At 36.7% G+C, this 17,045-nt stretch overlaps 5 protein-coding genes and 1 pseudogene across 5 annotated transcripts; 2 read left to right on the top strand and 4 right to left on the bottom strand.

The window, feature by feature from the left end:
* Nucleotides 1-259: 259 nt before the first annotated feature.
* LOC104778095 (IAA-amino acid hydrolase ILR1-like 5) lies at nt 260-2,566 on the bottom strand. The gene is made up of 5 exons (XM_010502463.3): nt 1,947-2,566; nt 1,550-1,675; nt 1,130-1,444; nt 917-1,045; nt 260-825 (listed from the first exon to the last, which is right to left on the bottom strand). Exons 1-5 carry the CDS (start codon nt 2,343-2,345, stop codon nt 424-426), a joined length of 1,371 nt encoding a protein of 456 aa, XP_010500765.1. The 5' UTR covers nt 2,346-2,566; the 3' UTR covers nt 260-423.
* A 517-nt stretch (nt 2,567-3,083) lies between these two features.
* Nucleotides 3,084-4,723, top strand: LOC104778094 (uncharacterized). Its single transcript, XM_010502462.2, has 2 exons — nt 3,084-3,448; nt 3,691-4,723. The coding sequence occupies exon 2, from the start codon at nt 3,691-3,693 to the stop codon at nt 4,411-4,413; it is 723 nt and encodes a 240-aa protein (XP_010500764.2). The 5' UTR covers nt 3,084-3,448; the 3' UTR covers nt 4,414-4,723.
* A 652-nt stretch (nt 4,724-5,375) lies between these two features.
* Nucleotides 5,376-7,243, bottom strand: LOC104778093 (glycosyltransferase BC10-like). Its single transcript, XM_010502461.3, has 2 exons — nt 6,299-7,243; nt 5,376-6,189 (listed from the first exon to the last, which is right to left on the bottom strand). The coding sequence occupies exons 1-2, from the start codon at nt 6,836-6,838 to the stop codon at nt 5,509-5,511; spliced, it is 1,221 nt and encodes a 406-aa protein (XP_010500763.2). The 5' UTR covers nt 6,839-7,243; the 3' UTR covers nt 5,376-5,508.
* A 158-nt stretch (nt 7,244-7,401) lies between these two features.
* Nucleotides 7,402-9,695, bottom strand: LOC104778092 (IAA-amino acid hydrolase ILR1-like 4). The gene is made up of 5 exons (XM_010502460.3): nt 9,020-9,695; nt 8,653-8,778; nt 8,221-8,535; nt 8,002-8,130; nt 7,402-7,922 (listed from the first exon to the last, which is right to left on the bottom strand). Exons 1-5 carry the CDS (start codon nt 9,368-9,370, stop codon nt 7,518-7,520), a joined length of 1,326 nt encoding a protein of 441 aa, XP_010500762.1. The 5' UTR covers nt 9,371-9,695; the 3' UTR covers nt 7,402-7,517.
* A 1,765-nt stretch (nt 9,696-11,460) lies between these two features.
* Nucleotides 11,461-12,872, top strand: LOC104779307 (proline-rich receptor-like protein kinase PERK15). Its single transcript, XM_010503665.2, has 2 exons — nt 11,461-12,216; nt 12,307-12,872. Exons 1-2 carry the CDS (start codon nt 12,145-12,147, stop codon nt 12,547-12,549), a joined length of 315 nt encoding a protein of 104 aa, XP_010501967.1. The 5' UTR covers nt 11,461-12,144; the 3' UTR covers nt 12,550-12,872.
* Nucleotides 12,873-14,165: 1,293 nt separating this feature from the next.
* LOC109130867 (putative F-box/kelch-repeat protein At3g46050 pseudogene) lies at nt 14,166-14,810 on the bottom strand (annotated as a pseudogene).
* Nucleotides 14,811-17,045: the final 2,235 nt, after the last annotated feature.

The raw sequence follows: 17,045 nt of genomic DNA, 5'->3' as shown, positions 1-17,045 counted from the left end.
GACCCGGCATGAGTCAAGTGGTGACGGCTCTTAAAGAGAGTTTGGCTGTAGAAGTTGAGAGGAAAATGCATATGCCCATTGTATCAACAGATTCAGTTGAAGAGCTTGCACTTGGCTTTGGTTCCAATCCACCTCCTCGTTTGAGATGATTATTTTATTTATTGATTTCATTTTTGTAATGTTTATGGTCTCTCGAATTTGGAATAGCCAAAACAAAAAAAAAGTCGTTGTTCATGCATGTTTGATCCAGATATGAGGATTTCTTACATTTTATATAGTTTTGTTCTGATTATTGAGCATCAAGCGTGGGGGCACAAAGTTTCCAAGAGCTTTACTTGTGACCTAAGTAACTGCGAGTAGTTACACGGAACCATGATTGACATTTTGGATAAGTAGATGATGAGATGAGATGCAACTATGGCATCAAAGTTCATCTTTCATGTAACTCTTATTTGGCGATGAAGAAGACTCAAGAAGATATCTTGTGGCCAAGGAAGCAAGAAGGGAAGCACCATAAGGGAGTACTTCTTCATTAACTTCAAAATACGGAGAGTGAGGGTTCGGCATCGCTGGATGATTTTTGTTCTGCATTCCAACAAAGCTAAAATGTCCCGGGATTGCTTCCTGGTAGAAAGCGAAATCCTCTGATACCATCACGGGTTGTGTCGCAACAAAATTCTCAGCCCCTAGCATATCCACTGCAATGCTCTTATAAAAAGGGTGCAAATCTTTGTTGTTCACAGTCGGCGGGAAAGGAGGAAATACATCTTCAAGAAAGTCAACTGTTGCATTGCACATGCTCACGCTTGCTTGCGTTGTGATAACCTGAGAAAACATTCGACTCGCGTTTAAAAGTTCGATCTCGAGAGAGGAAAGGAAGACAAAAGTCTCAGACTAATTAATGAAGATCACTGACCTGCTCAATTCTTTGCTTAATTTGCGCAAAACTTGTAGGTGAAAGGGCTCGGAATGTGCCACCGATAGTAACAAAGTCAGGAATGACATTAAAGGCATCACTGCCTTCAAATTTAGCAACTGTAACCACCTGTAAGCACTCAAAATCAACCCACATGCTATATAATATGAATACCTTGAAGAGCCAAAGATAATAAATAAAATAAAACTATACCTGCGAGTCTAAAGGATCTGCCTCTCGCGAAACGAGTTGTTGTAAGCTTTGAATAACATTTGAAGCTGCCAAAACTGGATCTATGGCGAATTGAGGAAGAGCTGCATGACCTCCTTTCCCGCTTATCTTAGCTTCGAAACGTCCACTACCAGCCATCAATAGACCCTCTCTTGAGCTCAGTTGACCTAACCCTAATAGATTCGAAACATGTAATCCAAAGATTGCTTCCACATTATCCATTACTCCAGCCTCCACGATTTTCTTTGCACCCGCTCCTCCTTCCTCCGCTGGTTGGAAAACAAGAACCACAGTACCCTGATGAAGAAAGTTTCCAGGTAAGTGTTAAGAAACCAAACAACATCGATATATATTTTCGAAAGATATCCAAATTAAAAGGATAAAAACAGTACACCACTGAACCTGTAGCTCGTCTTCGTGTTCTTTGAGCAATTTTGCAGCACCGAGGAGCATTGTAGTGTGAGCGTCATGTCCACAAGCGTGCATCTTCCCTGGAACCTTACTCATGTGTTCCCATTCTACCATTTCCTAAACAATCCAACTAATATAGCTTGTCATACAATTAAAACCACTAAGAAAATTACATAAGAACCAAATCCCACAGAGAAGTGAACTCATCAACAAATCTTTTAAATGATATTACAGAGACATAACCATATATCATCATGAAGAAAGGACAGAACAATGCAAAGTATCTAACATTAATAAAAAGCCACAAAAGAGTTCCATGAGAAGATGAGAGACCAAGTCAAATCACCCTCTCAACCAAATTTAAAAACATTGAAAATCAAATACATACCTGCATAGGAAGTGCATCCATATCAGCCCTTAAAGCAACAAAAGGGGCTTGACCAGTTCCGACATATCCAATAACACCCGTTACAGCAACTGGATACTTATAATTAGACACACCCATCTTTTTAAGTTCTGCTCTAACAAGCTTAGATGTCTCTACTTCCTCATAACCTAATTCTGGGTTCTCGTGGAGTCTCCTTCTGATTCCAACCATCCAATCGAAAAACTCATCTCTTTTAGCCAGACTAAGCAAGTTTTTTGGGATTTGAGATAACTCATTGGAGGAACATGAAATCAGAAAGGAATTGAGTAAGTGAAGGATCAAAACAAAAGAAACCAGTTTGCAGCCACTCATTGTGAACCAAAGAGATTTCTGCGCTATGGTGAAGTAAGCTGAAAACATGAAGGAGAAAATTGTATTTATAACCAAGAATAACTCACAAATTCTCTATAAACTTCATAAATATCTTGATATTTTCTTTCCTTTTCTTATTTTTTTTGTAATTTTCTTCGGTCCCAAGTCACCATAATAAAACATTCTTTAGTGCAATATAACACATCACCGAAATGGACCATCTATGTAGATGTATTTTTCAAACTTATTTGATGAGTTCAATGATTCATTCAAAATTTGTAAATGTCTAATATACACTTGTTTAGAATGAATCTCAAATAATGTTAATTTTCTATAGCTTTATTCTTTTATATTAAAAGATATGTTGCTGGCAAAGAATATTCTTGTTTAAATACACATGTGGGAATCATTGCTATCATGAAGGTGAAGATGTAATTTCATCCGCACTTATTTGGCATTATTATGACTTCAATTAAAAAATTTGATAATACAAACATAAGAAAATACAAATTTCGGATTTGCAAAACCTTTTTGCTTTTGTTTGGAGAATCATTTCATTTTCAGTTTAAGTTATTGTGACACGTGAAGGAAGAAACTAGACATTGAACGGTTTGTAATTACTGGACGGTGCGGTCCCCTTGATACGAATAGATAACGAATAGATAACTTTCATCCATTTTTTCAGATAACTTTTTCTTATTTGAAAAAAATGAAACATATTTCTCTTAATTCCCTAAAAACAAATTCCCAATTTTGGCCAAAACAATTTCAACTATGTCATATGACAAGCAATGTTCAAGAAATCGCCCTGAGTGGCCGCTTAGGCGGCGCTTAAACGCTAGGCGGCACATACCCATCCCGATTTCACTGTAAACGGCTGTATTATGCGGGTGGTTTAGTAAGGCGGGTGGAACGGCGATTAGGCGGGGTAAATCGGTTTAGTCCGCCTAGAGTCCCTTTATTTAACGACACCGTTTTAAGTTTTTTAGTGAAATATTTAAGCTGCGTTGTTTTGAGCTAACCTAGATAGAGAAAAAAAGCCACACAAATATAGAAGCTATTGTTCATCTTCTTCGATTTTGAAGTTCTCGTAAAGCGATCCTAACTGCTTCTCAATCTCCAATACTTAGTGCTCCAAAAACAATTCTCGTGTAAGTTCAAGTTGTGATTCTAATTATATTTTAAAAATTAATAATTTAGTCATCAAATTGTCGAATTTTAGTGTGCTTATGGTGATAGAATATGATATGAACGTGCTTCCTCGTGATCGTGAACCGTGACACTTAAGTTTACTAGTTTAGTAGTTTAGTAATAATAATTTGTATGAATATTTAATTGTCAAGTTTGTTTTCGTGACTGTTTTGTTTAATTGTTTTGTTTCTTTCCAAAATAGATGATGGCTTCGTCATCAACATCAGATTCTACTACAGTTCCTGAGACTACAAATTTGCAGAGAAAATCAAATGATGTTGGCTGGGAGTTTGGAATGTTGGTAAATCCCAAAAATTTGGACAAAATGAAATGCAAATTATGTGGAAAGGAGTTTTCTGGAGGAATACATAGATTGAAGCAACATGTTGCTAGAACACAAGGGAATGTTGCACCTTGCCCAAAATCTAAAAAAGAAGACCAGGAAAAGTGCAAGTTAGCAATTCTAGAAGCACAAAATAAGAAGAAAAGAGTTCGAATGGCAGATCTGGAAACTAGAAAGACGGTAAATATTGATGAAAACCAAGAGGGGGATGAAGAAGTTATTGAGGTAGAAGGGATGGGAGCAAACAAAAGTGCTCGCATGCTTGGTCCTATAGATATATTTACTTCAAGCATCAATCCTGAAACTCCTAAAGGTCCAATATTGACACAACAACAACAACATATCAAGAATGTTATTGCAAAGGATAGATTACATGTGGTGCATCAATATGTTGTTAGATGGGTGTATTCTCATGGCATTCCTTTTAATGCTATTGCAAATGATGATTTTAAGAGAATGCTTGAGGCTGCTGGACAATTTGGACCAGGTGTTACTCCACCTAGTCAATATCAGTTGAGGGAGCCTTTGTTAAAGGAAGAGGTTGATCGAGTGAAAGGGTTTGATGAAAGAACAAGAAGATGAGTGGAAAGTGAACGGTTGTTCCGTTATGACAGATTCTTGGTCAGACAGAAAAAGAAGATCAATCATGAATTTGTGTATTAACTGCAAAGAAGGTACCATGTTTCTCTCCTCTAAAGATTGCTCTGATGATTCCCATACAGGTGAATATATATTTGCGTATGTCAATAAGTGCATCGAAAAATTAGGTGGAGATCATGTAATTCAAGTAGTAACAGACAATGCCACTAACAACATGGCTGCTGCAAAGTTGTTAAAAGAGGTGAGACCCACCATATTTTGGACTTACAATTACCTAACGATCATTGCGGGATAAGTGTTTAAAACTTTAAATTGCTAAAGACTTTTATAATGGTAAGAAACTAACCCGATTGCTGAACCGAATCTTGTTTCCTTTTTTGTTTCGATACTATCGAATTGCCAAACTTGGTTTAAGAGAAGTAAGCATAATGGCGATATACAATGATGATACAAGGAACAATGTACGTCCACTAGAAATGGCAACCAAAGATTCATTAATCTTCCATAAGCAAAGAACTTGTTAACCAGAATTGGAAATGCGGTATTGACTAACAGAGACAACAACAATAACCAAAATCATTCATCAACATCTCACATTCAGAAAAAATCTATTATTCATACGTGTTTTTAATGCAGCTTTTTAAGGTAAACTTTTCTCCTCAATTTATCCCATTTTCAATCAAGAAACAAAGATAGTCAAACACATCAAGCCACATGATTTAAGCGATACTGGTTGGTTTCTATATAGCCAAACAGTACCAACTGATCCTCTTGTAACAGTCACTTGTTCTTGACACCATTAGGAAATGCAATGAAAATGCCTAAAGAACAATGTTTAGAAGAAAATGCCTTACTTTTTTTTTTTTTTTTTTAAATGTCCGAACTTAAGAGTAATTTCTAGACATCTAACAATGGAACAAGAGAAATCCGATTCCCCTAGGGACTGAAAAGAACTCAAACCTATCTTTATTCAATAATCTGTCACGTCAAAAATATGTTTAAAACCATCACAATACCTGTTTGATTAATTTATGATCAGATTCTGTCCATGATCATACTCTAAACACAAACACTTTATCAAAACAAAAACCACGAGCGACGAGTGGAAGATCTGTTAGAACCCAACTCAAGAATCTTGGGTGCAAGTTGCAGTAAGGGCTCCAATGCGCTTGGAGCAAACTTTCTAGCAAAGAGATAACAGATTTGAGACTTCTGATCATTGTAGAGGCAGGACTTGGCTCCCGGAAGCTTCTTGAGAAAACTTTCTGTTATATCAGCCTTGCCAAAAGTAGCTGGATGAGCACCACCACGTGACCAATCTGTCCATGTCATTGTCCGGTTGGCCAACGAAAGCCGATGTTTCATAGACAGCATTGTGGGAAAGTAATGTTCATCAACATAACATGGAGGTCTACAAAACTCTTCGAATTTGGGATAGTAAGTAGTGTCTTGAACAATCTCAACAGCGAGTTTCCGGTTAATTTCAAACCACTGAGACCCTTTTCTCCACTGGCTTAGTTTGACCTCTGGTTCCATTTCAGTCCGGTATCTACCTCTTCCATCAGGTCCTTCCTCATCAGCAGCACCCATGAAACTATATCTTGATTCAGAGACATAACTATAGATAAAGCCGAAACCGCGCAGAGGAATGCATGATTCAGACAGCAGAATGAACCATTCATTAGAGATATCGAGCAAAGCATTAGCCAAAAGCCTCCTTTCAGCGTCCCCCATACTCATCTCTCCCCATGCCACAGCCTATATAACCCCCAAAGATATTGTGAGGAACACAAGAAGCAGCAAGCAATCACACAAATAAATAAAAAAAGGTCGCAGGATTATTCTCTGAAACATAAATAACAGTTACCTGACTAGGGATATATCTTCTGTAAAACACAGATGACCTCGAAAAATCCGATTTGTAATAAGGCAATGCATGAACATAGATTGAGTAAAGACCCTCATATCCTTCAAAGAACCTCTCCCAGAGTGGAGCAAATGGTAAAGGACCTTTGCTGAGAAACATGAAAGCCAATTTAGGAACCCTTTTAAACGGATACCCATTTCTCTGTGGCTCCATCGAAGCACGCCAAAGCAATTCACTGTCATTCATCGTGTGCCAAACATTGGAAGGAGGCCTAATAAAGCTATCTAAAGTAACAGTCCCACGACCGTACATAGAGATCAACGTGGTTGGAGCCACAGGATCCAAATGTTGAATCTTCAAGAACTTGATCATGTGTATACTAACTACTGAGATCCCAAGAGTCAACACAAGAAACAATAACAAAATCTGAAGCAGACGCATCGACAAAAGAACTCTACATTGGTTTGTGACTCTCGATTTAGGGGTTGATGCACCATTGTCTTTAACCCCTTCCTCCATCTCCGTTACCATCACTTTCATCTAAAAGCTCCTCACAGAAGAATCCAGAGCTTCTCTATTTTGGTAACGAAAATCCAATCGGACAAGGTTTACGATAAAGGGTCTTTTTTTAAACAGAAACCCAGAAGTAAAGATTGAGACTTTTAAAGAAGCAGAGAGATATGGAAGAAAGAGAGACGAACGAATTTGATTTTAGAAAAATCGAAACTTGAATCTAAATACTTATTGGACGAAGAAGATGAAGTAACAAAGCAAAGAAAGATCCAATCTTTCTGATTTTTATATGCTTCGAAGATGTTTGTCTGATGCATCACATTGTGGTGCTTTTCTGAAAACTCTCAAATCTGATTTGTCATTCTCAAAGGAAACAATAAGCATAAACCTAGGAGTGACATGTTTCTTTCAATTGACAGTTTTCAGCTATTTAGTTTGGCATTATTAAGAAAATATATACATAACATTCTCTAAAAACTCTTCTCACTTCAATAGCCCCAATTACTTTGTTCAAGTAAAGTTGTTGCATTTCTTCGATATTGCAATCAGTTTTATCATCATCTCAGAGAATAGGAGACTTACAAGGGAGCTTGACACTGCAATACAAATTTTATTAACCTTTACATGGCAGGCTCTGTTAAAAAAAAAAGCCATGTTTTGACAATTTTTCATGTAGAAGAATAGGAAGATAGACAATGTTGGCATATCAAAGTTCATCTTTTTTGTAACTCTGAGTCAGAGTTGAAGCTTTCAATTCAAGAAGGTATCTTGTGGCCATGGAAGCATGAAGGGAAGCACCGTAAGGTAGTAATTCTTCGTTCACTTCAAAAAACGGCGAGTGAGGGCTCGCCATTGGTGAATGAGCTTTGTTTTGCATTCCTACGAAGCTAAAATGTCCCGGTATTGCCTCTTGGTAGAAAGAGAAATCCTCTGATCCCATCAATGGTTGCATCTCGACATAATTCTCAGTTCCTAACATGTCCCCTGAGACATTCTTGAAAAACTTGTGTAATTCTTTGTCATTTACAGTCGGTGGGAAAAAAGGTTTCTCCTCTTCAATGAAATCCACTGTCGCATTACACATATGCACGCTCGCTTGCCTTGTGATTACCTGAAACCATTGGACTCGCAAAGAGTTAAAACACTAGGGTCTCAAAAGCTACACATCAAATAAAGGCAAAGTTACTGACCTGCTCAATTCTTTTCTTCAGTTGCATAAAGCTTTTAGTTGAAAAGGCTCGGAATGTACCACCGATAGTAACAGAGTCTGGAATCACATTAAAAGCACCACCACCTTCAAATTTAGCAACTGTAACCACCTGTAAACACTCACACATACATCAAATCACTCCACATGCTATATAGAGACATTTCAAGTGAGCTAAAAGATTCTATATATATATATATACCTGTGAGTCTAAAGGATCTGCCTCTCGTGACACGAGGTGTTGTAAGCTAACAATAACATTTGAAGCTGCCAATATGGGATCTATTGAGTGCTGCGGAAGAGCTGCGTGACCTCCTTTCCCGCTTATCTTAGCTTTGAAAAACCCGCTACCAGCCAACAATGGACCCTCTCTTGAGCTCACTTGACCTAATACCAATTGATTTGTGACATGCAATCCAAAGATTGCACTCACATTCTCCAGTACTCCAGCCTCCACAATTTTCTTTGCACCTCCTCCTCCTTCCTCAGCCGGTTGAAAAACTAGAACCACTGTGCCCTGATGAAGAAAAGTCCAACAAAGTTTAAGAATCCTAATTATGCTAATTAATTCCCAACACATTCGAATTAAAAAAAAAAAGAGGTTATTAGATAAAAAAACAGTACACCACTAAACCTGTAGCTCGTCTTCGTGTTCTTTGAGCAATTTTGCAGCACCGAGGAGCATTGTAGTGTGGGCGTCATGTCCACAAGCGTGCATCTTTCCTGGAACCTTACTCTTATGTTCCCATTCTACCATTTCCTACACAATCCAACATAATATTTCCTACACTAGTCATACCACTAACAAACTGTAAATCATATAAGTAAATAAGTAAACTCAACAAATCTTCAACCATACTACAGACAAACAGAGACATAATCAAAATTTGCCATGAAGAAGACACAAAACAAATGTTCCTCTTTCCAAGTATCCAACACTAACACAACACAGAGTCCCTCCTTGTCACAAGCCAAATCAATTTTGAATATCAAAAACATACCTGCATAGGAAGAGCATCCATATCAGCTCTTAAAGCAACAAAAGGGGGTTGACCAGTTCCAACGTATCCAATAACACCAGTTACAGCAACTGGGTACTTAAAAGCCACACCCATCTTCTCCAATTCTGCTCTAACAAGCTTAGATGTCTCTACTTCCTCGTAACCTAATTCTGGGTTCTCATGGATTCTCCTTCTGATTCCAACCATCCAATCGAAAAAATCATTCCTTTGAGCTAAAGTAAGAAACTTTGAAGGGATTTGAGATAACCCATTCGAAGAAGATGAAATCAGACACGAATTAAGCAAGTAAAGAAGGATCAAAACAAAAGAAACCCTTTTGCAGAAACTCATGGCTTTTTTATATCGATCGATTCGATTGATTCAGATTATCAATCGAATCGTGTAGAGAAGGAAAAACAAAAAGAGATCGAAGGGGGAAGAGAGGTGTGCGTGATGATGAAGCAGGGAAACAGGAAGCAAAAAAAAAAAAACAGTGGTGGTATTTAAATCCCCAAGTAGTAGCAACTAGCAAAAGCCAAAGCCAAAAGCCAAACACAACTTCTTTTTTTTTTTTGCTGCGTCTCTGTTTTCATAAAATCTTTCTTTTTTTTTTCTTTTTTTTTGTGTGTGTGTGTGGAAAATATCAAAATCATCTTTGAAAAAACCAAAAACATTCGTTTACCTAATTGATTATTATCAATTTGATAACTTTGTTTGTTTCTTTTTTTTTTGAAAAGAGTGATGGGAATGGGATGTTCCTTGGAGTTATAACTTAAAATGTAAATAAGTCAAATAAGCCTTTGGAATAACTAGTTTACTACATTTTTAATTTGTGTAAGTATAACGTCAAAGAAAACTATTATCCCACTATCTCAAACATTTGTAGCCATACTCCAATGATAATTCATAAATTCTTAAAGTTATCAATTGTAAACATACATTATTAATAAGGGGTTCTATTGTAGAAGCCCCTCTGGATTGTTATGTACAATTTTATCTCTACTGCAAGAAAATTTACTAAATCAAAAATAATAAGTAATATTCTATATACATGTATTTTTTTTTAAAACAGTTTTATCATCCTATACATTGTAATTTAAATTTCTAAAAATATTTGACTCTTCATCACGAAAGTTTTGATTTGATATACTAAGTATATAATATACAAAATTTTACATATTAGTTTGACTGTAATAACATAATATTATGTATTATTGTTTATTTCACGAAACTAATTTATATTTTTTTTAAAGATAGAAAATAAAAGTATAAAACAATAGCCAATTAAAAAGTTATTTGCATTAAATCATTATTATATATTTATAATAACATAAAACAAGCTAAGTAAAGTAAAAATATATAAAAGTTTGAGTCGTTGATAAAGTGCATTTCACTATCAGTAATTCAGTACTGAGAGGATTAGTTTTCGTATTCGTTTTGATTTTAGGTTATTTCCGTAACACATGAAAAACGAGAAAATAAAAATATAAAAAAATTGAATGGTTCTAATTGAATTGTTGGACGGTCCATTTTGCTGTTGTTATGAAACAGCTAATAAGCACATGGACAACGTGTTTAATGACTTTTATTTACAATTTTCTTTTTTATTTCTTAGAAAAAAAATATTAAGCCACAAAACTATATCCCAATACATATCACAAATACCAACTTTAAAAATAGTATACTCAACAACACAAAATATATATATTACATAATCACATATACTAACTATACGATGATATGTGCCATCATCACAACCATCCTATTCTGGTATACCATAAACAACAAAAACACATAATATTTAATTTTAATATATAAAAATAAAAGATCCAAAAAAATTTGATTTTGCAAAACAATATATTTGACTGTAGAAAAGTTAATATATCAAAATTATTTTTAATAATTTTTATTTAACTAGTATTTTTAATTCAAAATTAAAATTACTAATTATAAGAATGAATACATTAAATATGTAAACATGATATAGAATATGTCTTAATTTAAAAAAAAACTATAAATTATTTGATATAACAATTTATGTTTTTTCTGGTTTTTAATAGTATAGATGAAAATTAGAATATTTTTTTGTCAATATTGGTAATGCCGGAATCAGTCAACCCATATACCATAATTGTATGTTTATGGTGTTCACCACATGGCATCATACAGTTCATGCATGTGGTTACACTACAAAAAAAACTATACATTGATAGCACATTATGATAGCATTATTTTCTAAAGTGCTATGTACGAAAAATTCGAGATTTTGGTTTCTATTGATAACAATATACTAACGCTAAGATATGAAAACGCTATAAAAAAGACTAAAATCGCGACATTTTGTCATTGGAGGGGAAAATTTTCATTAAGCGGTACATTTTCTCTCTTCTCGAAACGCTTAGGTTTTCCCTATTCGAGTGTTTCCACTGACATAACATAACACTTATGTTTTTTTTTTCTCATTCGTGTCGCTAAGTGTTTTTCTCTATTCTCTCATCTCTTTCTACTGATATCTCCGGCGACAACACTGAAGCAATTAATCCTCTCTTTGGGCATCAGTTCGTCCTCGTAGAAGCAATAAACCATCTCGTTGGCCATAAGTTCGTCCTTACATTCTCCAGATCAGCTCGATTTCATCTCGCGAGGCAAGGTTTTGTCTTTCTAGTGTTAGTTCTGTTATTTATTTTTCCGTAGACGGCGAGATTTAGGGTTAGGTTCTTTAGATTTGCTGTTTGTTTCAATTTTCCTCAGATTTAGGGTTGTGTATCAATTTTGTTATGAGATTTAGGGTTATGTGCTTTAGAGTTGTGGTTTGTAACAATTTTTTCTGATTCTTCTTTAGATTTGGTGTTTATCTTATTTTTGAGATTTGGATTTGATTTAGCTTCATATATGTTCTCTTATACTTCACAGGATGTTGTGTTAGATAGATAGGAGAGTGAGTTTTGTGTGAAGTCTTGTAAGAAATAGAGTTTTTATAAAATTGATTAAAAGCGTTTGCTTGGCGCGTTCCAAGTGTGTTTATTGTGTGTCTTGAGTTCTCTATACCATAACAAAAAGGTCTAGATGGCAACTTCAACGGTTTTGTTGACCCGCGATTAGAGAATGACTTTGATGTCATCGAAATGACGAGAGTGGTTGCTTGCGCTGCTGCTAGCGTCCGCCATGCAGCGAAACGCCGTCCAACAATGAGCCAGGTACTGTATATATATCAAACTGAAACTTCCTTTCGGCAAAAATAGATTTAGGACAAAGACCTAAGACTTTGTGACTTGGGGTCATTGCAGATTGTTCGAGCATTTGAAGGCAACATTTCTCTAGCTGACATAACCGAAGGAGTTGCTTCAGAAGACAGCACTGGTTACAGCTTAGACGGGAGCTCGGATTACTGCTCAACACAATACAGAGAGGATTTGAAGAAATTCAAGAAAATGGCACTTGAAAGCCAGACATATGGTAGCAGCGGTTTGACGAGCGAAAATGGTCAGGACTTAGAACCATCAAGCTCCTCTAGCATCAACGAAGGATGACGTAACGCAGCTAGCAGACCCTCATAGCTGGCGAGAAAACAGATAAGTGCCGTGAAGAAGAAGAAGAAGAAGAAGAAGAAGAAGAAGAAGAAGAAGAAGAAGAAGAAGAGACTCCAAGACAAAACAGAGGGCTCAGTTAAAAAGTCTTTTAATTAAAATAACCGTACAGTATTTTTATATGTTTATCAATCAATTTCTGCCCCTTTCTTTCCTTTAATCGATCGTTATGCCAATTAAGAAAGGGATGACGACTAAATTACATTTGTTATCGGGTAATGGACCAATCACTACCGGCTTGCTTATATATGAAACAAGAAAACTCTCTTTCTAATAGCAACAAAGATAGTCCTGAACTTAATCAAAACAAGATAAATCGATAGAATTGAAACGAAAACATAAATTTACATTAGGAGGCAAAAGACTTTTCATTTAAAAGCTCTATAAATAATCACGCAGATGTAAGGAGGAGTAAGGTCTAAAGCATGTGTGTGTGGTTAGTGAGAGAAACTACAGTAAGTAATGTGTATGTGAGATGTTGTAAAAGCATCCTTCCTTGGATCCGATTAATAAAAATGTAGAAGATCAAAGTTTATCGGTCTAAGCTTCTTGTTCTTCACTTAGACAAATCTGGGAGTGAAAAGAGAAGTAGAGAGATAGAGAGACTAATCTCTATGTGAGTGAGGTTAGAAGATTCAAGAGAGGACGCAAATACAATTGCTTTGCCCCACCTTTGTTGTAATAAAATTTTGCTAACAGCTCAGCAACTGTTTCACCAGCTATGATGAGGATTACATGAACGGAAGATTCAACAGAAGGGATATATGATCACAAATACAAGTGGCTTTTCAAGGTTTCCGTTTATGTAATCCTCCTCATAGGTGGTGAAACAGTTGCAGAGCTGTTAGCAAGACTTTAATAACAACATAGGTGGGAAAAGCACTTGTATTTATGACCTCTTCGTTCTGTTGAGAAGCAAAAGTTATTGATTACAAGCAGTCAAGCAGATGTGTTTAGTATGATCTTGTCTCTAATATTATTTTTGCATGATATATATACAACTTTTTAGAACTAAAAGCAGAGTTGTTAGAAAAACATAACTAGAAGCACTCTTGTAATGATTAAAAAAAAAACAGAACTAGAAACACTCTTGGAATGATCATCTTTTACATTTTAGTCATTTAAAAGATGATCATTCCAAGAATGCTTCTAGTTCTGTTTTTAATGTAATCTTTTAAATGACTAATCACAGAACGTTTTGTATCTCTTAAGATAATGCTCAAAATGTTGTAAGATAATCCCTATAAGATCTCAAATCCTCTCAAAACTAAAACAAAATTCCATAGATCAACAAGTCACAATAACAGAATTCATAAGGAACTAGGAAGGAGCGTGACATGTGTGTAAAGTGAACACAATCTTAGACCATTCAACATATCCCCAAAGCTCTCCTAGACCATCTAGTCTCTTAAACGAAATCTCTGCACACCAAATATCTGTCTTACATTTCTTGTGACAAAAGCGACTTCGACCGCAAGACACCATCACCTTCTCCCAGCAAACTGTCACTCTTCTTCTTCCTTGATCGGAATTTGCGGATGAGGAACACGTAAGATGTCTTAGATAGGTAAATTCCGGCAGTTTTTCAAGTCCATAGTCCCACCCAAATTTTCCTTTGGATCATTCCAAAATAACTTCCCAATCTCAACCCACGTCTGGCACAACATGTTGTCTACCTTTACCAAGCAAATATTCTCCATCAAGCTAAGCTTATAGCCATCACCAATGCTGTAAACTTTGCCACCCATTACCAATTTACCAGGAACCACACTCATTTGACTAGCGAGATCAAGTGTTGTGGGCAATACTGGCTCCCAAGTATGAGTCTTTGGGTCATAAACCTCTCCCCAGTCTTCAATATTACTACACTTATTGCCTCCAATCACATATATCTTACCGTTAATTACATCAACGACTGGATCTTCTCGAGGTACACGCATCTCAGGGACTCTACGCCCTTGTTCTGTTAGAGAATCGAAAACTAACGATGTCATGTAGCCTTGCTTTAAATTCACAAAGCTACCGGTCTTGTAAATCTCTGAACCAATGGAGAGAAGAGTTGAGTATTTAGGATATAGATACTGTTGAGATGTGATCCAACTTGAAACAGGAAGTTGTAGTGGATCAGAAGCTTGTATATGTTTGTTTAATGTGGGCCTGTTTGGTCTGTCAGAAACTGGGCCAGATATTGGTCTGAAGCCCATACAAGAACCGACTATGTATTAGGTATAAATACATAAGGTTAAACAGAGAGAGAGAGAGCAAAAAGGAGTTGCGCTGAACCCTAGTTCAGGCGGTTCTGAAGAGGTGAACAGAGCTAGAGAGAGAAGTAGATTTTCGGTGTACCTAGGCTCAATCTCTTGTTATTCTTCTTTCATATGTTGTTCTTGTGAGACTCGATCTAGGATGTTAGACGAGTGTGAGTGGTATGTTGTAACCATAACACATATGTAACTCTTGATCTATAATGGATGTTGAGGACTCTGCTTCCTCCCCAGACGTAGTTGCTGATGCAGTGAACTGGGTTACCAAATCTCTGTGTTCTCTGTTTATGTGTTCTCTCTATTTCCGTCTTTAAAGCTTGTGTCAGATCTATCAATCAGTACTTGATTGAATCTAAAGTTGTTGTATCGATTTACAACAGATACGGAAACGAAGTGATGGGTTCCAATTTCTCTTGTTTGGGGATTGGTGCAAGTGTGAACCAGCAATAAAGGTCTTCGTGGACACCACACTGACACCAGCGTGAGCAGACACACTGGCGTAAGCAGACACATAGGTAAGTCTCTGTTATCCCATGCGGGATCGTGTGGACTCAAGATCAGGGGAAGAAGCTATGAGAGATCTGAAATCCTTGGAGACCATGGATAAAAATAGATGGTGGTATCTCGACACACGAGCCAAACAGTTGAGAACGAGGTCGTACGACAACGAAGAGAACAACGTCGTCGGAACAGGTGGAGGATCCTCTGATGATTTCTTCTTCATCCCTTTATGGCTTCCTTCCTCCTTCTCCCTCTTTTCGATTTAGGGTTTTTATTTCTCCGCCTCGTTGTTTTCTGACTCTTGCTTTTCTGAGTTTAGGGTGTACGTACACTTCTTATTTATTACCTTTGTTGTTTTGATTATTAAAGGAATATATTTAAACACTTTACAATTTTATTTAAATCTTTTTCTTTTCATTTGGTTTGGACAATTAAGCCTAATCCATTCCAAAATCCCCTCTGGATCATACCTAAATAACATCCCTTGGGAAACACGTGTTTGGCACCCCATGTTGTCTATCTCTCTACAAAGCAGTAATCAATCACCAAGCGAATTAATATTGTAGCCCATCATCATCAATGGCGTAAACTTTGTCACCAGCTACCAACTTACCTGGAACCACACTCATTTGAACAGTGAGATCTAGTGTTGAGGGTATAGCTGTTAAATTGGCGGTCCGTCCGTGGGCGAGCCCATATCCACTTCGTTATGAACGGTCATGGTCACGCCCAAAATTAAGATGGTCTTAAATGGACAAAGACCATTGGGCTTGCAGACCATTTGGACATAACCAGTTGGACAATGGGCGGCCCAAATCTCTTTAAAATCTAGATTTTCCAATTTGGGGAAAATGTTAATTTCTTCTTCTCTTCTCCGTATCACTCCTCCTTCGAAAGTTTGAGTCACCATCTTCAATTCTTCATCTCAATTCCTTGATCCGAAACGAAAGCAGATAATAAAATTCAGATTTTATAAAATAAAATAACAAAAATAAAGCTCAGATTTTATAAGTGAAAAACAACATAAATAAAAATGGACTGTCTATGGTCATGATCTTAATGGACATGGACACTTTTAAGACCATTGTCCATTTAGGTCTGTCCAACTTCCGCTTATACAAAAAAATGTCCAACCGGTCTCGCCCAAATGGTCCATGAACAGACCATTTGACACCTCTAGTTGTGGGCAATACTGGCTCCCAAGTTTGTGACTTAGGGTCATAAACCTCTCTCCCCAATCCTCGATATTGTTGTGCATAGAGCCTCCAAACACATAGATCTTGCCGTCAATTACATCAGCTGCTGGAGTACTTCGAGGTACACGCATCTTGGGGATTCTACGCCCTTGATGAGGATAACAACAGTCGAAAATTAACACTCTTCTGTTATACTCTCTTTTCTTTTCATTACCTCCGATGAGACAAGTGTTGAGGATTTGGGATATAGATAAGGAAACGAAAGGTTGGGCAGTAACTTCTCATGTTTGGGGATTGGTGCAAGCGTGAACCACTGGGAACTAGATTTGTACTTACCCACGCCTAAGCAGACACATGCATAGGTTACTCTCTTTTATTCCCATGCGGCCTCGTGTGGGATGCTAAATTATACTTTTAGTTTCTTAGTTAATAAGATATATATAACTAAAAATAATACTGTTAAACCCATATATTGTTG

This window comes from Camelina sativa, chromosome 3 (assembly GCF_030686135.1).
Source record: "Camelina sativa cultivar CO46 ecotype springtype chromosome 3, ASM3068613v1".
Classification (NCBI taxonomy): Eukaryota; Viridiplantae; Streptophyta; class Magnoliopsida; order Brassicales; family Brassicaceae; genus Camelina; species Camelina sativa.
This window is presented reverse-complemented; position numbering and strand designations above follow the sequence as displayed.